The following is a 24,679-nucleotide window of genomic DNA, read 5'->3' on the forward strand; positions in this document are numbered from 1 at the left end:
GTGTTTCTTTCATTCATCACATAACCTAAATACTTAAATTCTTTCACTTCTTCAATTTTATCCTTCTCCTATCTCCACTCATTTATTTTTCTTCTACCAACCCCCTTTCTAAACACCATCATCTTGGATTTCTCTACATTCACCGTTAACTTTTCCCTCCTCATATATTTCTCCATGCCATGCACATCCACATTATCAAAAGCTGGCTTCAGGTCTACAAAAAATGCAAATGCCCTCTTTTTTATCTCATTTACTATTATACGATTCAAGATATATACATTGTCCATAGTCCCTCTATCTTTCCTAAATCCCGCCTGTCCGTCTGGTAACACACCCCGCTCATTCATTTCCTTCATCAGTCTCTCTTCCACAATCATCGCGTATACCTCATATGTCGTATTAAGGAGCGTGATCCCCCTGTACTTGCTGGCTGTATCTTTTTCTCCTTTCTTATATATGAGGCATATTATCCCCTCCTTCCTCTCCCTTCCACACTCCATTCATTATCTCTAACAACCTATGAACTTCCCTTTCAGTTCCATATATCCACGATTCGTTCTGTATACCGTCCCTCCCCGGTGCCTTTTTCCTTTTCAGTTTTCTCAGTTGTTGCTCTAATTCTTCTCTTGTTATCTCTTCTATTTCTCCCACTCTGTGTTGTCTCTTTTCCTTTTCTTGTCTGATTTCCTCACCCCCCAACAACTCACTGAAGTGCTTTCTCCATTCCTCCATAGTAATTCTATCACTCACTATTTCTCCTTTTTTCTTTCTTTCCCTATTTGTGTATCTCCACACCTCTTCTTCCGTCTTTATACCCTTCATCTTCATTTCTTCTTCCATCCGTTTCTTTTCCTTCTTCTCTTTGCATACTAATTTGTACCTCTTGCGTGCTCTCTTGTACTCTTCCTTCGTTGCTTTTTCTTTTTTCCAATTTCTTAGTTTCTTTCTTGCTGCTTGCTTCCCTTCCCTGCATTCTTTATCCCACCACTCGTTTTTCCACATCCCCATCTTCTATCTTATCTCTATCTATTTTTTTTCTGTTGCATTTTTTACGTTATCGCTCAGCTCCCTCACTTTTTCGTTTATCTATTCTTCTTCGTATTTTGCCTCCCTAAGTCTTGCTCTATAATTTTCTTTTCCTTCTTCCGTCCAAATATTCTTCACAATTTTTCTTTTAACATCCTTCATACTTCCTCTCTCTTTCTCTCTTCCTTTTGTCCTCACTTCCAATGGCATATGATCCGACTCCACTCTTTCTCCCACCTTAAATTCTCCTATTTCATCCCATGCTTCTTCATTCACCATTACATAATCAATAACTGTCTCCCCTCTCGGTCGAATATACGTGTACTCCCTTTTCTCGTCTCCTATGCAGTTTCCATTAAGTACGTCCCACCCTCTTTCTTCTACTAAGCTAACAAGTTCTCTCCCTCCTGCGTTTTCTATTCCATCTTCTGTTGGTCTTCTTTCTATTGTTCCTTGTTCTTCTTCCATCCGTCTTCCTTTTCCCCCAATTCTTGCATGAAAATCCCCCCAATCACCAAAGTTTCTTCTTCCTGCTCTTTTAGTCGCTCTTCTATTATTCTCTTCGTTTCTTTCATACTTCTGCTGTATATTGTTACAATTCTCCATTTTCTCTGTTTTCTTTTCACCGTTCTTTCCATAAACCCTCTTTCTTCTTTTGCTTCAGTTCCGTTTTCTTCTTCCAGTCCCTTTTCACACCCATTATTATCCCACCTTTCGCTCTCCCTTTCTTGCTTTCCCTCTCTGCATATTGACACTTCCACTCAAACTCTCTCGGCATTCTCCTTTCCTTCCACCCACGTTTCTACCAATCCCACTACGTCAAATTCTCCCAAATACTTCCAAAACTCATTCTCTTTGTTTTTTATTCCCGCTACATTCCAGAATACTATTCTTATTTGCTCGTTTTCTCCCTTATTCCTATCCATGTTCGTTTTCCCCTTTCTGCCCTGTCGTCTGTTTCTTGCGCGCTTATTCAAATAATTGCTGTATGTAACTTCTCCTTTTCTTCGTCCCACCTAAAACCTTTTCCCTCTATCCATATCTTTTTATAACCCACTTTCACCCGCAGTCCTTTTTGTCGCTCTTCTTTGGCTAGCGCTCTTAATTCCTTCTGTATGTCTCTTTCCTTCTTCGTCAGATCATCTTCTATGTATACTCTCTTTCCTTTTTTTTCTCTTAGTTTTCTCTTATTTTTCCATAACTTTCCGTTTTTCCCCGCAGCTCTCAAGTTCCGCCACAATCCTTTTTCCTCCATTTATTTTATACATCTCTTTCACCGTTACTTCAACCTCTAATTCTGCCTTCATCCATTTTTCCAGTTTCTTGTCGTTCTCACATTCCTCTCCGTCCAGTCCCGTTACAACAATATTCTTTTTTCTCACTCTTTTTTCCTGCCCTTCCATTTTCTCCTTCAATTTTTTTCATTTTTTCTTTTAGTTCCATCTTTTCTCTTTCCCATTTTTCTTCCTTTTCACGCATCATACTTTTCAATTGTTCCAATTCCCGGCTCATCTTCCGATTCTCTTCCTTTATCTCCCCTACATCCTCCATAATTTTTTCCAACATCTCTTTCATTTCCTCATCCATTGCCTTTTTAACCGGTGATCTTTCCACTTTTTTACTTTTCCGAAAGGGGTTAATCCTCTCTTCTGATTCTCGTCCTTCTTCTCTTTTCCTTTTATGATCTTCGTCTTTCTCGCTCTCACTATCACTTTGTTTCATTCTACCTCGTTTTTACTTGCCACTTATCTTATCGCGCGCCGTAAAACAGGTCCGCTCGCTTCGACTGCTCGAATCGGACTTTCATTATTTTAATGTAATAAATTGTAAAATAAATTCCCGAATTGAAAATATGGACATCTCTGAAAAACTGTTTGTTTTGTTGCCTTTTCATATTATGTATCTCAGGAAACGAATACGAAAATAATTTTTTCTAACTTGCTATTTTAACAAAGCTACTAATTAACGCGCTCACTTTGAATATGTTAATAAACCATTAACACATCCGAAATTTAAAAATGTTTTCACTTGACAAAACAAATTCTCTGCTATTTGCTGTATTTCTGTATAATTCATCTTTAACTGCAATTTCACTTCCGAAAAATGACAATTATGTTTAGTCTAGATTCAAATTTTAAATTTTACTATAAATATCAACTTTGCAATTAAAGTATCACCAACTGTCACAAAATTCCCTAAATTACCATGTATTCAATATGCAAATTAGACGAAATAGCCTAAAAAATTCGTTTTATATAACTTAAAGCACTCGTTATTTAAAAGCACTCCTGCCTGCGGCAGTCAAACTGCAAATCTCACCCGTGTCTTAATGTTAACGGCCGGTTGCATAATGCATTTTAAAGCGGTTTTAAATTTACCTAAAACTAAAAATTGTGTTTCATATTCATTAAACGAGTTTTTAAATCCTTAAAACCCCCTTTAACTTTAAAAGCTCGTTGTCAGTCTTTTATCTCGTTAAAGGTGGATTTAAATCGAGAATGATTTAGCGCGGGCATAACAGGCATTGCCTCTGCCCGATCGCATCATTAATAATAATAATAATAACATAACCTCAACTAAATGACAAGTGACATTTCTCTAATACATTGCCACAAATTGCTACATTTTTGTTTGTGAATTAGTAGGTAACCAATAATTCTAATTTCAATGGATAATCGCGTGCAGGCACATTTAATATCAGATTCAGGCAGACTTGTACATGGGGAGAGACAAGTGCAGTAGTTGATTATAAATCAACATTTTTGAAACTTGTAGGTATAGGTACTGTTACGTTATAATTTACGCTCCCGAAACTGGGCAACCCTGGTACCGGTTACAAATCCGGAATGTTCAGGGGTATAACGAACAAGTCGTGGCTTCGACTCGGTTTACAATGCGAACCACGAGAAACGCCGACCGAAGCTGAAAAATTGGTGAGAACAGCCCGGAGTACGGGAAATGATACACAATCTTCCAACTAATCGTTTATTCAGATGTCAACAATGAAAATAATGATATAATGAAAAAGAAAACAAACGAAGCCTGACTAGCCCTATGGCGTGTACAAAATTGAATAACCCTAACTCCTCGGAGGGTCCTCCGGGTCCCAGATAGACAACGAACGAGTACCGGCAAAACAATAAAAAAAAATCCTTTCTTTAGCGAAGGAGGAAGGCCGACTGATCCTACGTAACGTCGCTATTCGGCTACGCCGCCCGCATAAGCGGGGAGGTCCTCCAAGTCTTCCTTCGCTCCAAAAAAGAAAGAATTGAAGTTAAGATGTTTCTCTCCGGTACGGACCGGTGAAGAACCACGCGCAAAAAAATGTTCGGTGAGCGCGATACACAATTCCTGGCGAGGTCACTCACCGATTGATAGTCGTTCGTGAATATAAAAACCCGACGGACTTGATAAGGAAATTTTTTCTTAAGTTAGTACGATTAATGAAATGACGCGCCTTATGACAAAACTGCAACTTTAACAGTGGAACAAATTATAAATCCTAAACGCGATATACAAATTAAAGGAATTTGATAAAACTTTTCACCCGTCGAAATAATGAGTGACAATGGAAATTTGACTATAGTTAAATACAAACGCTCAATTAGTTCGACGGAGTGACAAAATACAACCGAAAACTTTGAGAAGCTACGGCCTGTAAAAATTGGGGTGTCACCACTGCTCCGGACTTGCTGGTGGGTAGATCCGGCACCTTCCGGTGAGTCCGGGGACGACCTGGACTGACAGGACTCGACGAGATCCTGATCCGCAAAAGCGTTCGGTTTGGAACCTTCCGTAGTGAAGTCCGTGATCCGCTTGGCGATGTGGGCGGTGGTACTTAGACGAATCGTCTCCAACGGCCCTCGTGAACTCCACTACGTCGTCTCTTCGGCCCTGCAAATTCACTCGATCACTGTCCCCTTGACTCTCCCCAGGCACTGACAACACCACCGGCAAAAGGTCATGAAAATCTCCCGTTCCGTCTCTGGTTCCCCCGATTTATAGCTTCCACCCCCTCTATGCGCAGATTTTTCGGCGGAAGTCCGAGTACGTTTCCGTCGCGATGGATTCTAGAACATTCTAGAAAAATCGCGAAGATTTACAATCGCGCGGCGATTTAAATCGTAACAGTACCTACCTACCTACTGAGAAAATAAATATAATCCATGAATTCATTAGTTTTTATTGCTCAATTATTGTTTTCTTACTACCTAATTCAGTCTGTAAGTCTAATAAGAGTTTTTTTCTTTCATGTTCTTCTCTTTCCTCTCTTCTCTTCTGGAAAAATTCGACGACCTCTTACGAGGAGTACTGCAGTACTGCCCATTATAAGTTTGTGAAAATGTAAAAAAATAAATAAAATATTCAGTATGTAACAGTTCAAAGTCCGAGCGAAACGCTTACAAAAACTTTCCAACGTTTACAGTAAAATTCCCTAGAATTCCCTTGGAAGTGACTACGTAAACACGGTAGATGATTCGTTTTCGAATTAATGCAAATTTTAACTAATGTTTCGATCGTCCGTGTTTATGAAACACAGTCTCATTTATTTTAGATTTAAAGTCGCATTTACCTTAAAGGCGCATTTTATTAAAGGAGACTTTAAGGTCGGATTATGAAACCGGCCGTTAAGTTTAATAAAACTCATGTTTTAACATACTAATTCAATTGGTTTACTTCGTTTGCATCCAGTAAAACTTTTACCGGGCTCGGTACCGTAAAGTCTGTTTTACCAGACTATAATCATCAATGTAAACATGGATAATATGAACAGAATTAAATAAAATCATTAACGAATATCACAACGTTCCTGACGATAAAACGACAATAAATGTATTAGCCACTACTACATTTACATCGGTAACAAATCATCCAACAATGGCGACAACTTCCATAAAATCATCAGATGGATCAACAACAGCCATTTCCACACCTACTACTGCCCCAACAACAACTTCCAATTCGACAACAACAAGTGCTGCTGAAGTTTCAAGTAATAGAGCCTTAGTTGTACAGGGTTATTCTAAATGATTGTAGGCGAAGTAGGCCATGCCCATATTCCATGTTATTACATTTTTGCCGCTTTTATGTGAAGTTTCAGTTTAGTTAATTTAAATATATTTATCAGCAACTCCTGCATCGACGGCATTGCCGAATAGTTCAACAGCGCACTCCTCCCACGGAACCACAGATGCTACTGAAATTTCAACAACAAATAGTTTCACATCCGGTACCACACCAACAAACACCCATTCAACAACAAAACACTCTCCTGAAACGTCTTCTAATGAAACCTCAACTGCAACAATTGACGGCTTAACCTCAACGACTTTATCAGAAATTCTTACATCAACGGTAGTTTTAAATAATTCAAGGACAGATATTGATGCGACTAGTGCAACTTCTGAACCAAGAACTACTATTCAACCGGGAACAACCACAATTTCCACAACAAATTCAAGAGAAGAATCTTCTACCATCTCGACATCAACAAGAAATTTGGAAACTTCAGGTACTTACCTGATAAATTTTAAACGAATTCCACAACGAACTTTACTATTTAACGTCGGGAAATTTAGCAGTTACTTCCACACCAACAGCAGTAACAAATCATCCAACAATGAAGACAACTTCCATAAAATCATCAGATGGATCACCAACGGCCATCTCCACATCCACTACTGCCCCAACAACCACCAATTTGACAACAACAAGTGCTGCTGAAGTTTCAAGTAAAAGAGTCTTACTAGTATCTGAAACAAAAAAGAATTTAATGTAAATATTTTTATCAGCAACTCCTACATCAGCGGCAGTGCCGAATAGTTCAACAGCACATTCCTCCCACGGATCCACAGATGCTACTGAAATTTCAACAAATAGTTTCGCATCCGGTAACACACCAACAAACACCCATCCAACACCAACAAACTCTCCTGAAACGCCTTCTAATGAAACGTCAACTGCAACAACTAACCCCTTAACGTCAACAATTTTATCAGAAATTCTTACATCTACGGTAGCTTCAAATAACTCAACAACAGATATAGATGCGACTAGTGCAACTTCTGAACCCACAACTACTACTCAACCGGTAACAACAACAGTTTCCATACCGAGTACAAGAGAAGAATCCTCTACCCTCTCTACATCAACAAGAAATTTGGAAACTTCAGGTAGGTACCTGATAAATTATAAACGAATTCCTCAACGATCTTTATTATTTAACGTCGATAAATTTTGCAGGTACTTCCACACCACCATCAGTAACAAATCATCCAACAATGGAGACAATTTCCATTAAATCATCAGTTGGATCAACAACGGCCATTTCCATTCCCACTACTGCCCCAACAACAACTACCAATTCGACAACAAAAAGTACTGCTGAAGTTTCAAGTAATAGAGTTTTAATTGTATCTGCAATAAAGAGAAATTTAATTTAAATATATTTGTCAGCAACTCCCACTTCGGCGGCATTGCCGAATAGTTCAACAGCACATTCATCCCATGGATCCACAGATGCTACTGAAATTTCATCAACAAATAATTTCATATCCCGTACCACACCCACAAAGATCCATTCAACAACCGCAAACTCTCCTGAGACGTCTTCTAATGAAACGCCAACTGCAGCAACTAACGGCTTAATCTCAACAACTTTATCAGAAATTCTTACGTCAAATACAGTGTCGAATAATTCAGGAACAGATACAGGTTATACAAAGATACCTTCTGAATCAACAAGCTTTTCTCAGCCGGCAACACCAACAGTCTCCACACCGAGTACAAGAGAAGCATCCTCTACTATTTCAACAACAACAAGAACTTTAGAAACTTCAGGTAACTGATCTGATAATGATATATTAATAACGAATTCCACAACGATTCAGATAAATTAACCTCAATAAATTTAGCAGCTACTTCCACACCAACATCATTAACAAATCATTCAACAATGAAGACAACTCCCACATCGGCGGCATTGCCGAATAGTTCTACAGCACATTCATCCCATAGATCCACAGATGCTACTGAAATTTCAACAACAAATAGTTTCGCATCCGGTACCACACCAACAAACACCCATCCAACAACAACAAACTCTCCTGAAACGTCTTCTAATGAAACGGCCACTGCAACAACTAACGGCTTAACCTCAACAAAATTATCAGAAATTCATACATCAACGGTGGCTTCAAATAATTCAACAGAAGATATAGATGCGACTAGTGGAACTTCTGAACCAACAACTACTAATCAACCGACAACAACAACAGTTTCCACACCGAGTACAAGAGAAGAATCTTCTACCCTCTCGACATCAACAAGAAATTTGGAAACTTCAGGTAGGTACCTGATAAATTATAAACGAATTCCTGAACGATCTTTATTATTTAACGTCGATAAATTTAGCAGCAAATTCCACACCAACATCAGTAACAAATCATCCAACAATGGAGACAACTTCCATAAAATTATCAAATGAATCAACAGCGGCTATTTCCACACCCACTACTACCCCAACAACAAATACCAATTCGACAACAAGTGCTGCTGAAGTTCCAAGTAATAGAGTTTTAGTTGTATCTGCAACAAACAGAAATTTAAATTAAATATATTTATCAGCAACTCCCACATCGGCGGAATTGCCGAATAGTTCAACAGCACATCCCTCTCACGGATCCACAGATGCTACTGAAATTTCGACAACAAATAGTTTCGCATCCGGTACCACACCAACAAACACCCATCCAACAACAACAAACTCTCCTGAAATGTCTTCTAATGAAATGGCAACTGCAACAACTATTATTACATCAACGGCAGCTTCAAATAACTCAATAACAGATATAGATGCAACTAGATCAACTTCTGAACCAACAACTACTACTCAACCGGTAACCACAACAATTTCCACACCGAGTACAAGAGAAGAATCTTCTACCCTCTCGACATCAACAAGAAATTTGGAAACTTCAGGTATGTATCTACCTGATAAATTATAAACGAATTCCCGAACGATCTTTATTATTTAACGTCGATAAATTTTGCAGGTATTTCGACACCACCATCAGTAACAAATCATCCTACATTAGAGACAACTTCCATTAACTCATCAGATGAATCAACAACGACCATTTCCACACCCACTACTGCCTCAAAAACAACTACCAATTCGGCAACTACAAGTGCTGCTGAAGTTTCAAGTAATAGAGCCTTAGTTGTACAGGGTTATTCTAAATGATTGTAGGCGAAGTATGCCACGCCCATGTTCCATGTTATTACATTTTTGCCGCTTTTATGTGAAGTTTCAGTTTTGTCTTTGTCACTGTCATTTTTTAGGTGAAAAGTGCTGTGATGAGATTTTTATTTATTTTTGTTAAACTAACGATTGAATCCAGAAATATTGAATTGTTTTGCAATCAATTTTAAAAATATTGAGTTGTTGTGCACCTAATTTAACTCCCGTTTGTGAATGAACAGTGTGTATAATACTCACTGATTCACATCATTTTGATTTTTTTTTATGTGAAGCGGCAACCATAAATTTTACATTCAGTTTTCACGCCTACTACGACTACAATCATTTAGAATAACCCTGTATCTGTAACAAACAGAAATTTAATTTAAATATTTATCAGCAACTCCCACATCGGCGTCATTGCCGAATAGTTCAACAGTACATTCCTCTCGCGGATCCACAGATGCTACTGAAATTTCAACAGCAAATAGTTTCCCATCCGGTACCACACCATCGAACACCCATTCAACAACGACAAACTCTCCTGATACGTCTTCTAATGAAACGCCAACTGCAGCAACTAACGGCTTAATCTCAACAACTTTATCAGAAATTCTTACGTCAACTACAGTGTCGAATAATTCAGGAACAGATACAGGTTATACAAAGATACCTTCTGAATCAACAAGCTTTTCTCAGCCGGCAACACCAACAGTCTCCACACCGAGTACAAGAGAAGCATCCTCTACTATTTCAACAACAACAAGAACTTTAGAAACTTCAGGTAACTGATCTGATAATGATATATTAATAACGAATTCCACAACGATTCAGATAAATTAACCTCAATAAATTTAGCAGCTACTTCCACACCAACATCATTAACAAATCATTCAACAATGAAGACAACTCCCACATCGGCGGCATTGCCGAATAGTTCTACAGCACATTCATCCCATAGATCCACAGATGCTACTGAAATTTCAACAACAAATAGTTTCGCATCCGGTACCACACCAACAAACACCCATCCAACAACAACAAACTCTCCTGAAACGTCTTCTAATGAAACGGCCACTGCAACAACTAACGGCTTAACCTCAACAAAATTATCAGAAATTCTTACATCAACGGTAGCTTCAAATAATTCAACAACAGATATAGATGCCACTAGTGCAATTTCTGAACCAACAACTACTACTCAATCGGCAACAACAACAGTTTCCACACCGAGTACAAGAGAAGAGTCTTCTACCCTCTCGACATCAACAAGAAATTTGGAAACTTCAGGTAGGTACCTGATAAAGTGATAAATTATAAACGAATTCCACAACGATCTTTAGGTATTATTTTATTTTATCCTGTGTAAAATTTCAATACTTTAATTCGTCAGTTTGAATCCAGGAAAACGCAAAAAACGGCCGGACGCCGGTTAAGTGTTGCTATTGGAAACACAAAAGTAACAATCGCAGTAACAATTATTCAGGTTTAAGAAATGTTTTATTCAAAACTACATCTAAATACAAATTAACATTTTAATTATTTAGGCCACAAAGAAGATGCACTTACTTTCTCAGACTAAAAACGTTAGTTCACAAATAAAATAATACAACCATTTTAACAAATGCGAGATCTTTTGCTGTTCTGGAGACACAGATTTAAAAGTCATAAAGGAATTTCAAAATTTAGCACCAGGCATTAAAATTTCTGACCGAGAAGGTTTATCTCTTTTAGGCGCTCCAATCTTTGACCAAGGTTTCAAAAACACTGTCGAAAAAACTATAATTACAGTTGAAAATCTTTTAAACAAAGCTGAACTTCTTAACAGACACGTGGCTTATACTCGTACTTTAAGCAAAAACTGTCTTTTCATACCAAAATTTATTTTTTTATTAAGAACAACTGCATTTTGGAAATTTTCTAATTATGTTAATTCAATTGATTCTTCTTTAAAGTCTTGTTTAAAGAGAATATTTAATTTACGTTTAACTGATTTACAATGGCGTCAGTCAACTTTACCGATTAGATTTGGTGGTCTGGGAATTCGTCGCATTTCCGATATTTGTCTCCGTGCTTTCCTATCTTCAATTAATGGGGTTAAAAAACTTGTTTCTTTATTAATAAATTCAAAGGATAATGAGCTTATTATTCACCATTATGATGAAGCTTTAGCAGTCTGGGATCTAGAAAATGAGAACGAAAGACCAACAATCCCACAATTTCAGAATTGGGACCATATTAATATCAAACGAATACCTAATTGCCAATGACTTAATCTTTAATTCACCTAGAGACTTGGCTCGTTTTAAGGCTTTGCAATGCAGGGAACCAGGATCTTGGTTACATGCAATACCTTCTCCTAATATTGTTACTCTTTTAGATAACACTTCCTTCCAAGTTTGTGTTGGTTTAAGATTGGGTTGTAATCTTTGTACACCTCATATTGGCAAATGCAACGCGAAAGTTGACGAAATTGGCACCTAGGTACGGTCTAAGTTGTTTCAAAAGCAGTGGTAGATTTTCAAGACACACTGAACTTAATTCCAATATCAACCGGTTTTTAACTTCTATTCATGTGAATTCAACTTTAGAACCAAACGGACTGTCTCGGGATGACGGAAAACGCCCAGATGGGATGACTTTAGTACCGTGGATTAAAGGTCAACCTTTGGTTTGGGACGTTACTGTTGTAGATACACTTGCAGACCGTTACGTATTGAAATCATCTGAAGTCTCAGTTTTGCCGCTGAAATGGCTTGCAAACGCAAACATAGCAAATATAGTTCAATCATTTCGTCAAACTACGTGTTTAAAGGTTTAGCATTTGAAACCTTAGGTCCTTGATGCAAAGAAGCCATCGATTTCATTAATGTCATCGGAAACCGACTTATCGTGGAATCAGGCAAATTCAAAATCGAAGAAATTCGTTTTCGAGAGGATTTCCCTTGCCATTCAACGTGGAAACGCTGCAAGCATTCGGGGCACTTTTCAAGTTTCCGCAATATTATCGGAAAATTTCGTATTATAAAACAAAAATGTTATGTAATTATGTTATTAATATAAAGTTTCTTTACCATTTAAACCAAATCTAAAAAATATACATTATTTTTTGATTTCCATTTACAAAAATGGCTGAATTATTTTTGATACCTGTCACCAGACTTGCTAGGTATTAATTCAGTACAGGCTTGTGCAGATTTTCTTACAATTTTTTGAGGATTTGCTTTAGAAGCCATTTTGACGCACCAAATTATTTCAACAAAATCAACAATTGCCAAACAGCCGTTGCTAATCATGTTCCAAAAATGTGACTGGATGGGGAGCATTTGTTGAATTATTTTGAAATTAACTTCAATGTTTCTTTCAAACGAAATTTGAGGCAGGATGAAATAAAATACATAACGACATTTGTCCGTGAACTCTTTCTACAGTACTCGTTTCGAATTTCAAGACTCGGCTGCTTCGTCGCCTCGTCCTTAAACGTCTCACTCGTACTGTAAACTATGAGTTCCCGGACTTATAACGTTAATTAGTAATTACTATAACGTCGATAAATTTAGCAGCTACTTCCACACAAACATCAGTAACAAATTATCCAACAATGGTGACAACTTCCATAAAGTCATCAGATGGATCACCAACGGTAATTTCCACACCCACTACTGCCCCAACAACAACTCCCACATCGGCGGCATTGCCGAATAGTTCAACAGCACATTCATCCCACGAATCCACAGATGCTACTGAAATTTCATCAACAAGCAATTTGGTATCCGGTACCACACCCACAAACATCCATTCAACAACCGCAAACTCTCCTGAGACGTTTTCTAATGAAACGCCAACTGCAGCAACTAACGGCTTAACCTCAGCTATTCTTACATCAACGAGAGTGTCGAATATTTCAATAACAGATATAGACTCAGCTAAGACATCTTCTGAATCAACAACTGCTTCTCCGCCGGAAACAACAGTCTCTACACCGAGCACAAAAGAAGCCTTCTCTACCATTTCAACAACAACAAGAACTTTAGAAACTTCAGGTAACTAATCTGATAATGATATATTAATAACGAATTCCACAATGATCCACATAAATAAAATTCAATAAATTTAGCAGCTACCTCCACACCAACATCAGTAACAAATCACCCAACAATGGAGACAACTTCCATAAAATCATCAGATGAATCAACAACGGCCATATCCACACCCACTACTGCCCCAACAACTACCAATTTGACAACAACAAGTGCTGCTGAAGTTTCAAGTAATAGAGCCTTAGTTGCATCTGTAACAAATAGAAATTTAATTTAAATATATCTATCAGCAACTCCCACATCGGCGGCATTGCCGAATAGTTCAACAGCACATTCCTCCCACGGATCCACAGATGCTACTGAAATTTCAACAACAAATAGTTTCGCATCCGGTACCACACCAAGAAACACCCATTCACCAACAATAAACTCACCTGAGACATCTTCTAATGAAACGCCAACTGCAGCAACTAACGGCTTAACGTCTACAATTTTATCAGAAATTCTTACATCAACGGTACCTTCAAATAACTCAACAACAGATATAGATGCGACTAGTGCAACTTCTGAACCAACAACTACTACTCAACCGATTACAACACCAGTTTCCACACCGAGTACAAGAGAAGAATCTTCTACCCTCTCGACATCAACAAGAAATTTGGAAACTTCAGGTAGGTACCTGATAAATTATAAATGAATTCCTCAACGATCTTTATTATTTAACAGCTACTTACACACCAACATCAGTAACAAATCATCCAACATTGGAGACAACTTCCATTAAATCATCAGATGAATCAACAGCGGCTATTTCCACACCCGCTACTGCCCCAACAACAACTATTTATTCGAAAACAACAAGTGCTGCTGAAGTTTCAAGTAATACAGTCTTACTAATATCTGTAACAGACAAGAATTTAATGTAAATATTTTGATCAGCATCTCCCACATCGGCGGCATTGTCGAATAGTTCAATGGCACATTCATCCCTTGTATCCACTGATGCTACTGAAATTTCGACAACAAGCAGTTTCGTATCCGGTACCACACCCACAAACATCCATTCAACAATCGCAAACTCTCCTGAAACGTCTTCTAATGAAACGCCAACTGCAGCAACTAACGGCTTAACCTCAACGACTTTTTCAGCTATTCTTACTTCAACGACAGTGTCGAATAATTCAATAACAGATATAGATTCAACTAAGACATCTTCTGACTCAACAACTGCATCTCCGCCGGAAACAACAACAGTCTCTACACCGAGTACAAGAGAAGCATCCTCTACCATTTCAACAACAACAAGAACTTTAGAAACTTCAGGTAACTGATCTGATAATGATATATTAATAACGAGTTCCACAATGATCCACTTAAATAAAATTCAATAAATTTAGCAGCTACCTCCATACTAACATCAGTAACAAATCACCCAACAATGGAGACAACTTCCATAAAATCATCAGATGAATCAACAACCGCCAATTCAACAACGGTTATTTCCACATCCACTTCCAACTCTATTGCTGCTGAAGTTTCAAGTAATAGATTCTCAGTAGTATGTATAACAAACAGCAATTTAATGTAAATGTACTTTTCAGCAACTCCTACTTCGGCGACATTGCCGAATAGTTCAACGCCAGATCCATCCCACAGGTCGACAGACGTTACTGAGATATCAACTACAATGAGTTTCACATTTAGTAGTGGCCCAACAATCCCTCATGCAACAACAACAAACGAAACTGAGGTTTCAAGTAATGAAATATCGATTGAATATTTCAATAGCAGCTCTTTAATTTCAATTTAAACATTTTTATCAGCAATTCCTACAACAACGGCAGATCTAACAAGTTCAACAATGAAGACAACAGCGACGACTGCTGAACTGTCGACATCAGTTACTTCAACTTCCACCGCGGCGACTTCAACATGGATCAATTTATCAACCACAAGAACACCAGAAACTTCAGGTAGTAAATATAAAATCCAATCTTTCATAAACAGTTAAGTTTTATTAACTTTATCAACCAAATTCACAGAAACCTCACTATCAAATAATACAACAATACTCAATCGAAATTTATACTTTCACGTTCCTTGTTGTTGAGATTGTTGATTTCCGTGCAGTGCTTACAACATTACTTTGATTTTTTAATTGTATCACAATCAAGAGTGCCAAACTCAATAATTTTAACACTTAATTTTACGTATTCTAACCTTGCGGCGGGCTATATTTTCCTTTTTGATTTGCAATACACTGATCGTTTGGTTGAAAGTTGTTTCAGTCATATGTAGACTTTTGAGATGAGATGAATTTATTCGCTTGTATATTGTTTTCAATATTGATGTTTCAGTAACACCGCCTACATGTAATGGACCTGGTAAATATCCAGCAGCTGCTTGTGATCAATATTATGAATGTGTTCAGTTTTTGTGGTGGTTTAACTTGCAACTTAAAACATGCCCTAGTGGACAAGCATTCAACCCAACACTTAAAGATTGTGTCTCTGCTGAGCTTCTACATTGTGGCGCTTCAAGCACAAGCAGTAGTACCACAAGAACAACTTATCCTACTACCAAATCATCTACTATTACCTCGATAGCTACTACTGTCGCTCCTGGTATTTTGTCTAATACAAAAACTTTTTTTAAATATAATTCAGCTGTTCCAGTAACTCCACCAACGTGCACTGGTTCTGGAAAATATCCTGCACCTGACTGTACACAGTTTTACGAATGTATTTCAGTTATGTGGTGGTGGGATTATGAAGTAAAAACCTGTCCTGAGGAACAAGCGTTTGATACATCCAGTTCCGATTGTACATCAGTAGCTCTAATAAAATGTAAAAATACAATTACTACAACCACTCTTAAGATTAATACAATGACAACTCGAAAATCAACATCTACCACAACAACAAAATCAACAACTCAAACTACAACTACTACGAGCACAACACCAGCGCCAAGTAACTTATAGAAGCAATGTTACCTCTATAGTTTTATGTGTAATATTATTTTTTTAGTAACTCCACCAACATGTACCGCAGCGGGGAATTATCCTGCACCTTTATGTAATCAATATTACAAATGTCTCTCCGTTATGTGGTATTGGGATTATGAACTTGTAACATGTCCTTCCGGTCAAGGTTTTGATGTCGCAATCAATGACTGTGCAGTAATAAAGAATGCAGTTAGAATTTCCATGTGAACCCCTACAAAACTGCATATTGCTGTAAAAATAACAGAAAACTGAAGACATTGTTGTCATTTTTAGAAAAAATAGTATCAAATTCGGAGTTTATCATATTATGTGTATATTTGAAATAAACGGCTATACAGATTGTGCCACCCCTCTAAAATCATAGAATATAATGCGGTGTTACTGAAAGGATTCGCGGACATAAATGTTAGTCAACATAAAGGAATACCCAGTTTATTCACAACATATTTTGTTAAGAGTGAAGATTATTAACTTGTTGACGATTATTAACAATCGCTACTCCCAATTGTCATTTTCTTGCAGGTTTGTCGGCTTGTATACATGGTTGCTGTATACATCACATTCTTTCTCTACTTAGGTAGGTACGTACTGGTAGGTACTTCAAAACCTTTTAACAGATGTATTTAATACAAATTAATAATCCAGAGGTTGTTTGACAATTTATGGGCGATTTCCGGGAAACTCTGAATCTGTAGATGGACTTAGAGTTGTGGAAGTAAGATCGAAGTCGTGATCTTCTGGATCGACTGCTTCAGATATTGATGGTAAACTTTTCTGAGTCTTTTGTTTCTCCCACAATGTTACCCCCGACGATGATCAAACAAGTTTTTCACACCCGATATCGACCACCAAGGTGTTTGCAACTCCGCATTGTTTGTCTGAACTGTCTCATTTGGAATTTAAAGCCAAAAAAGACCCTTAAACTTTCTCAAATCACGGGAAAAGTGAAATCTTTGTTTGCTTTCGTTGTCATAAGTAAAATTCTTCTATCTAATTTAAATTCACTGATTTTGTCTTTATGAATTTGTATACCGAATTTATTCATTTCAGTCGATGCGCCGGTTTTTTTGTTATCTACCGTTGAGGCAAAGTCAACGCGCACCTTTTCTCGGGATAATTATAACCCGCTTATTTGCCCACCCAAAATCGCTCCCTCAGAAGTCTCATAACTTTTCAACGCCTCAACGGAAAATCATCATCCAAACTTTCGCGAAATGGTCTTTTTACCCTCTTCTTGTCTTGACCGTGTATTAAGTTCGCGAAGACATCTTGCTTCGTTTCGACGCTCTTCGAACTTCACGCAGCCTCAACGAAGGCCCGTTTTCGAAAAGTTTGTTATCTCTAGACGGTGGTACCAGCAAGTTATCTCGGAACCGTCGTCCCAAGAGGACGCGTTTTTTCCGGACATTCGCCCGTTGGAGTTGTCTTAGAATCATTATCTCAGCGAGTGAGCGAGTTCTTAACATAGTCCCAAACAGACGTGTCATTTTTTTTTCTCCGTTGGAACCCTAGTCCCAGCATCGTTTTCGGATTTCCGGGCCTTCTTCATAGCCATCGTCATCTCTTTTCACCATTTTGACCGTACATCGCCATCGCGCCTCAGGCCATTAGTCACACAAACTCTATTAATCTCGTTTCAGCAGTGCCATTTAAAAACCACCCCGGTGGTTGCTTTCGGATTTTTTTTTTGCATAATCATTAATGTTTTCCTTATTTTAATGAATTACCTAATTAATTAATATCAATTCAATGTTTTTTACATCTTAATTGCCTGACTGAGTTCAGTTCGGGTTATTTTATTACAAAATATTTCAAAGCCTTGTTTACAAAATGGATGAGTTCTGCGGGTTTGATCAAATTTTGCACTGTGTTAAAGTTATTGTTGAGGTTAGGTATGTTTGTAATCAAATTCGTAAGAGACTTTCTTTGTAATTGTAATCATGAATTTAAACAGATGATTGAGTCGTCAGTCTTCACCTGATTATATTTTATGTTATCCAATTTAGATTTGAAAAAGTTTGATTTTGCTGTAAACCCCCATTCTTATGCAACCCTATTTACGTACGGCAAATCTACCCTAACCTTCAGGTAACTTGTTCGAACTTGTATTACCCAAGCAACATTTAATATCGCGTTTACTAAGTTACACTTTTACCAGAGTCGGAAGGTAACATGCTCGCGGTATTTAATACAGAATCGCATTTAACTATTACGCCCTAGTGCCGAAATACCTCTTCCGGTAAAAGTCCGGTGCTTAAACACCAATCACAACTTCCGAACAAAACCCGGATACACAAGTCCTCGCAAATTAATCTGAATGACTGTAGGCGTCATTTCTCTCACAAATTTTCGTCCACGAGCTTCGACATAGACTTGTACAGAACTTTGTCGTACGCGACACCAGTTTATTACAGGTAACCGGGATAATTATTTTGTCTCGTTTGTCCTCGTGGTAGCCCACACATACATAGTACATGTCGTTGGAGCGGGAATTACGACGCCCATTCTAAGTCCACGGCCGGAAGCTACGACCTGGCACCGTGTCTTAGACCTAGTAAAGTTGGAGAAGAGGGTCCCCGGGAACCACGACTCTCCTCATCGTTGGTGGCCGACAAACGCGCCTATAATTTCAGGTGCAATTGGTGCAAAACAATAATTTTGCTTTGATCGCCTAAACACGACGCGGGAGAGAAATAGCCCTTCTCTACCCTATATTGAATATGCAACCAATTATTCTATCTCCCTAAAGTTTATAACTAGAAATTTCGATCTGATTTGAGGGCACCAGTTGAGAAAATTCAGGAACGATTTAGTTATAAATTAGTAATTGACTGTTAAGTTCAGTGGCGGGTGGTATTCAAAGCGAAAATGAAGAAATTACGTCTAATAGATTTATAAAAAAAAAACAATTGCTGAATTTAATCTTAATCTAAGTTCTGTGCAGAAAACCGTGAATAATTTGTTTTGTTAAATTATTATTAATTCAACGTTGCGCTTCAGTTTAGCTGGAAAGTTGAACGAAGGCAGGCGAGCCCACCCTGGATTATGGCCGACGAAGCTAGTGCGTACTGTTACGTTATTATTTTCTCCTTAACTACTCCACCAACAAGAGAAAACTTAAATCTCCCAACTTCACCGGGGGAAATTTAAATAACGATTTCTGAGACTGATTGGTTCCGGGTCCGGCACATAAACACACTTACGTCTCGAGAGCGAGGCTGTTGAAGTAGAAATGATGCTACACAAACACGGTGTTATACCAGGTGTTGGATAGAAACACAGATGTAATAATGAGAGCGTTTAATATTCCTTTCCTAACCTTACAGGCGACAAGTAACTATTTAACTCCAACTTAGATGCCGCTGCGGGCGAAACACAGTCGACTATGTAAGGTGATGCTAGGATACAAACCAGTGTTATTCCAAAATTAACAAATTAAAGATATGGGCCTTGAGACCAAATTGAACTAACCAAAGTTAACAATAAGGTAAAAATGAGACTAGAAGTGAACTGAAGTTTCTCAAAATAACACGCTGAAGGCGCTTAAACACTAATTAAATTCACAAACAGTGCCGGTACTACCAGGCTAAATCTCAAACTATACAAATGACCAATTCATGAAAATTAAACCAAAACCTTCCTTACATCGGGCCTGGGGCTTGAAATCCAAGAAGAGTCCTTGGGAGAGCGAGCCGGAGGAAGGTCCTCCGAGTCCTTCTTCCGCCGCTGGTCTACCACGCCGTCCGTATCCTCGGAAAGTCCTCGGGGTCCTTCCTCCCCTCGACACTCCCTAGGGATAGGCGTGAATTAGTCAGGTTTAGCCCCGGTGCAAAAAAAAATGGAAAACGATAAAGTAATGTGATAAATAATAAAAAAACTTCCGAGAGCCAGCGAGCGCGTCGTTTCTGGCGAGGTCACTCCAGGTCCGATAACGTGAATCAACGTAAAAGAAATGAGCCAAGATGGCGGACAGTAAAAGAAAGACGCTGAAGGACCTTGCCAGATATGAGTTGCTCCTGGTCTCGGGTTCCTCGGCCAGGGACAGTCCGGTGTGAGGTCCTGCTCTCCGGTGGGGTCCTGGGGGATGACGTCGGCCCAACAGGGTGGTGAAATTAATCCGCTGAAGCGTAGGGTCGATGACCCTCGTGAAGGAAGCCTTTATCCGCCGCGACGTTTCGGTTGGAATTCTTCTAGGACGATTTCCCAGCCGAATCGGTCTTCCTCCACGGGTTCGCCAGCACCTGTTGCACACTAAAACACCCCCTAATCTCCCCCTTTTGAACACAGCACTCACACACGAATCGGTCGTAACCTCTGACCTCAACTAGTCGAGAACCTCTCGAGAACGTCTGCTCCACCTTTATATATTTTCCCCTCCTTTCGCCGAATTGACGCGGCCGGTACCGGAAGTCGGGGTCCGAGAGCCCGTTCTGGAATGTTCTAGAACGTTCTCGCCTTTAGGATTTACCGCGAAATTAAAATCGTAACAGTACGTACGATTCTATCAGTTTCTGTGTTCTCTCGCGTCAACTCGAGCCGAGAGTACGACTAGGCTCTCGATCGCTGTTTGTTGTCCGGGTGGGCTAGCCTACCCTGGCAGTCCAAGCGTACCAGCGTACACACGTGCGCATGCTGTTATATGAGTTTGATAGCGTCTAATGCATTACTGAAAAGATTTTTTTTTTCACGAATAAAACAAGACAACAGTGTCATCGATCATATGTTTACCTTTTTTGTTTACCTTTTTTTTTTAGATTTTTATAAAGTCAGACAATACATTTTATACTGTTTCGTGTATTTGTATTTGTATTTGTCAATACTAATACATAATACATACTATCTAATAATAAAATATTTCAGATATAATTAAATCTGAAATAAATGTTAAAAATAAGAAGTAGGAAGGCGCAATCAAGAAAGAAAGACCGTAAATTTTGAAATTTATTTATATAAAAATACCCATAGCCTAATAGGGTACTGGACACTTGAATTTTACTTAATTAATTTAATGAGCCTTATATCAGTTACTAGAAACAGCTTACTTTGTAAATCAATATGAATCATATATGTACAAATAGTACCGGACCGGACCTACCGTAACCAAGGGCAGGCTAGGCCTGCCTTACTGAAACTCGCACGCGCACATTGTCATAATATGATGAAAAACAAATAGTTCGAAATTTAAATAAACCATGTCCTGATCTGGTAAATTTACTTTATAATGAAAAGAGACGGTGCACGCGCATGTTTTCAACTTCGTGGTATCAAAAGTGTCAATGGATTTCTGGAAGCATAAACAAGAATAGATTGTATTGTTGGTATTATTTATTATTTTGCGAAAACACACGGAGTCCCTGGAATTCAACCGGTTATAATAATTTGAAACAATTAGAATTAGCAATGTCAATCCAGCAACACGAAATTTCGAAAGAACACGTACACGCGGCCTTAAAATTCAAACTTTTTGGGAAACAACAGAGCATTGCAGCTGCGTTACATTCGGGACATCGGGTAAGCATTTTGAGACATAACGAAAAAATGAAAGAGAATCGGGATATTTTAAAACGTTTAGCCGATATGACACTCTATTTATCGACACGGAATTGGAGTTTCGTGGTCACGATGAAACAGAAACGTCATTAAATCAGGGCAATTTTAAAGAGCTCGCGAAACTTTTAAGTACTTATGATGAAAAATTTTAAACTTTTTTAAACGAATATTCTGTATTTAGCGGTTTATCAAAAACCATTCAGAATGAGTTAATTGAAAGTATCACGAAAGTGATAATAAAAACCATAGAATCAGAAGTAGATAAATCTGTTTGTTTCTCGTGGCAAAAGGTCGAAAGGCAGATGATCTTTTTAACTTATTGACAACGACTTTTAGTAGATTCAATCTTCTACAAAAATTGGTAGGTCAAACGTATGACGGAGCTTCAGTGGCTTTAGTAATGGCAAGAGAGCAGTCAAGAATTCGTTCAATAGCTCCCCAAGCAAAGTTCACACATTGTTATGCCCACAGACTAAATTCAATATTACAGGACGCTTCAGGTAAAATCAAAGAGTGTCGAATATTTTTTTGCTAATGTTGCCGGATTTTCAAGTTTTTTTTCAAAATCAACGAAAAGGACCAAATTATTAGATGATGACTTAGTGTTAATTGTGTAAAATGACAAAAAAAAAGTGCATATGTATAATGGTATACATTAATCCTTATGCAGGACCTAAGTGCCTACCCAGATTTTTTTAGTATGAGCCGCCACTGGTTAAGTTTCAAAATCCCTGACTGGTGGTTACACTCAATTTGAAGTAAAGGATTTAATATAATATGTCGAATAAATGGATCAGATAAGTTAAATTTGTAATTTAGGTAATCCGACAACCAAAGCGTTGCGGCTCCTTTCCATCGGAAATAGAATCATTTGTTGCTGGCTACCTCTAGCTTTAAGCATTTACTTCAAATATCTCGAAACTTGGAAAATTATTTTAAATTTTGATTTTGGTTATTCCAAATTGTTGAATAAATTGAAATTGAAAATTCCATGGTGAACGACTGATAAAATAAGTTCAACGAAAAACCAGTAAATTTTGACATAAAGTTAATTAATCAAAATAATATAACCCTTTCTCGGCCTTACCCAGAAAGTTTAACACCCTGGTTGCTCGTAGGCACCTGTTGTTGGAACTGGCACTAACTTATTTATTAGCACTCGGCACTCTTAACGAAGCTAAAGTGAGTTAATAAACAAAAATAGTTTAAATTTGGAAAATTTAAACAAAATCGCAAAGGCAGACACACGGATATCGACTAGTTAGAAAGACAGTCAAAAACCCGAAATCCCCCAAAACAAATGTGCCAAAACTATAAATAGGGGACGCTAACTCGCTTACCCCCCTTCCCTTGTTACTCATTTTCCATATGTGTGGAATTATGCAAATTTGAGTCTTACGATGCATTGGCATTCAATCAAACCTCGTTTAACTCGCTTAAAATAGTATATTAAGTATAAAGAACGGTACTGACAATGCACGGATCGAAGACAATTGTTTGGAGGAGGAGCTTGCGACGACTCCAATATTGTCTGAGATCCGTACATTGTCATTAACGTTCGTCATGCTTATGAGATTTTTTGCGCGATTGAATATTTATTACAAAACATTCCTAACTAGAATGCAATGCGATACGACGCCCTTCACATCGTGTTGCCACAATGTCGATTTTTGTATCGCGTTTCTCAGGCAATCTGCAAACAACTACCGCCATTGCAGTTTTTGTGCGCAAATATCGCCAGTTGTGTTGAAAAACAAGCAGTAAAATGAGTGATATTAGTGATTCCGAAAACGAAGTGGATATTGTAGAAGAAACTTTGAATGTGGGGTGCGTCACAAATAAAGAATTTTTGAAACTAACGACCTCAACGTGTAATTAAGAAGACAAGGAAAATGTGTGGTATGAAAATTTTGATGTCGCGGCAAGTTCACTAATATTATTTCATTGCAGCGGCAAGGAATGCCGACCACAAGAGCCGTGTGAGTTTCCAGAAAGTGCTAACATCTTGTCTTCAACTTCTGTCTACATAAATCAAGAATTTTCTAAACCAGCGAACTCAATATGAAATCAAGAAGACAAGGAAAATCCGGGGTATAAACATTTTGACAATTCTAATGTTGCGGCAAGTCTGTTACTAAAATTGTTTCATTGCAGCGGCAAGGTAGGCCGACTACAAGAGCCGTGTGAGTTTCCAGAAAGTGCTAACATCTTGTCTTCAATTTCCGTCTACATAAATGAAGAATTTTCGAAACCAACGATCTCAGTGTGTAATCAAGAGGACAAGGAAAATGCGGGGTATGAAAATTTTGACAATGCCAATGTCGCGGCAAGTTTGCTAATGCTATTTCATTGCAGCAACAAGGAAAGCCGACTACAAGAGCCGTGTGAGTTTCCAGAAAGTGCTAACATCTTGTCTTCAACTTCTGTCTACATAAATGAAGAATTTTCGAAACCAACAACCTCAATGTGTACCTAATCAAGAAGACAAGGAAAATGCGGGGTATGAAAATTTTGACAATGCCAATGTCGCGGCAAGTTTGCTAATGCTATTTCATTGCAGCGCCAAGGAAAGCCGACTACAAGAGCTTTATGAGTTTCCAGAAAGTGCCCCCACATCTTGTCTTCAACTTCTGTCTACATAAAAATTATTATAATAATCGATTAATTTTGAATAAACTTTACTTACCGTTCTAGAACACCAAAAATTACTTACCATCGAGTTTATCGTTAGCAACGAGTAAACAGAGCTTACCATCTTGGAAACAGACGTGGTAAACAACCAAATAGAGTACAATCGCGCAAAAAATATCA

At 38.1% G+C, this 24,679-nt stretch overlaps 1 protein-coding gene across 13 annotated transcripts in view; it reads left to right on the forward strand.

Annotated features, from left to right (window-relative positions):
* Positions 1 to 24,679, forward strand: part of LOC138134663 (mucin-2-like) — a 53,282-nt gene extending 28,603 nt beyond the window's left edge. The window contains exons 6-32 of one of the 13 annotated variants that reach the window (XR_011160788.1): positions 6,155 to 6,538; positions 6,606 to 6,758; positions 6,819 to 7,199; positions 7,270 to 7,422; positions 7,483 to 7,866; positions 7,941 to 8,372; positions 8,440 to 8,592; positions 8,653 to 9,006; positions 9,081 to 9,233; positions 9,669 to 10,052; positions 10,127 to 10,558; positions 12,829 to 13,311; positions 13,386 to 13,538; positions 13,599 to 13,982; positions 14,038 to 14,190; positions 14,251 to 14,634; positions 14,709 to 14,852; positions 14,913 to 15,068; positions 15,135 to 15,284; positions 15,669 to 15,935; positions 15,978 to 16,283; positions 16,341 to 16,627; positions 16,841 to 23,767; positions 23,819 to 23,959; positions 24,023 to 24,163; positions 24,224 to 24,368; positions 24,429 to 24,679. Coding sequence is in view for 1 of the 13 variants with exons in the window: in XM_069053053.1 (XP_068909154.1) it covers positions 6,155 to 6,538; positions 6,606 to 6,758; positions 6,819 to 7,199; positions 7,270 to 7,422; positions 7,483 to 7,866; positions 7,941 to 8,372; positions 8,440 to 8,592; positions 8,653 to 9,006; positions 9,081 to 9,233; positions 9,669 to 10,052; positions 10,127 to 10,558; positions 12,829 to 13,311; positions 13,386 to 13,538; positions 13,599 to 13,982; positions 14,038 to 14,190; positions 14,251 to 14,634; positions 14,709 to 14,852; positions 14,913 to 15,068; positions 15,135 to 15,284; positions 15,669 to 15,935; positions 15,978 to 16,283; positions 16,341 to 16,525 (6,128 nt within the window). In the remaining 12 variants the exon portion in view is untranslated. Of the gene's footprint in view, positions 1 to 6,154; positions 6,539 to 6,605; positions 6,759 to 6,818; positions 7,200 to 7,269; positions 7,423 to 7,482; positions 7,867 to 7,940; positions 8,373 to 8,439; positions 8,593 to 8,652; positions 9,007 to 9,080; positions 9,234 to 9,668; positions 10,053 to 10,126; positions 10,559 to 12,828; positions 13,312 to 13,385; positions 13,539 to 13,598; positions 13,983 to 14,037; positions 14,191 to 14,250; positions 14,635 to 14,708; positions 14,853 to 14,912; positions 15,069 to 15,134; positions 15,285 to 15,668; positions 15,936 to 15,977; positions 16,284 to 16,340; positions 16,661 to 16,840; positions 23,960 to 24,022; positions 24,164 to 24,223; positions 24,369 to 24,428 lie in introns of those variants that run through there. The other 12 variants (XR_011160787.1, XR_011160796.1, XR_011160795.1 and 9 more) reach the window with 12 other exon arrangements.

This window comes from Tenebrio molitor, chromosome 7 (genome assembly GCF_963966145.1).
Source record: "Tenebrio molitor chromosome 7, icTenMoli1.1, whole genome shotgun sequence".
Classification (NCBI taxonomy): Eukaryota; Metazoa; Arthropoda; class Insecta; order Coleoptera; family Tenebrionidae; genus Tenebrio; species Tenebrio molitor.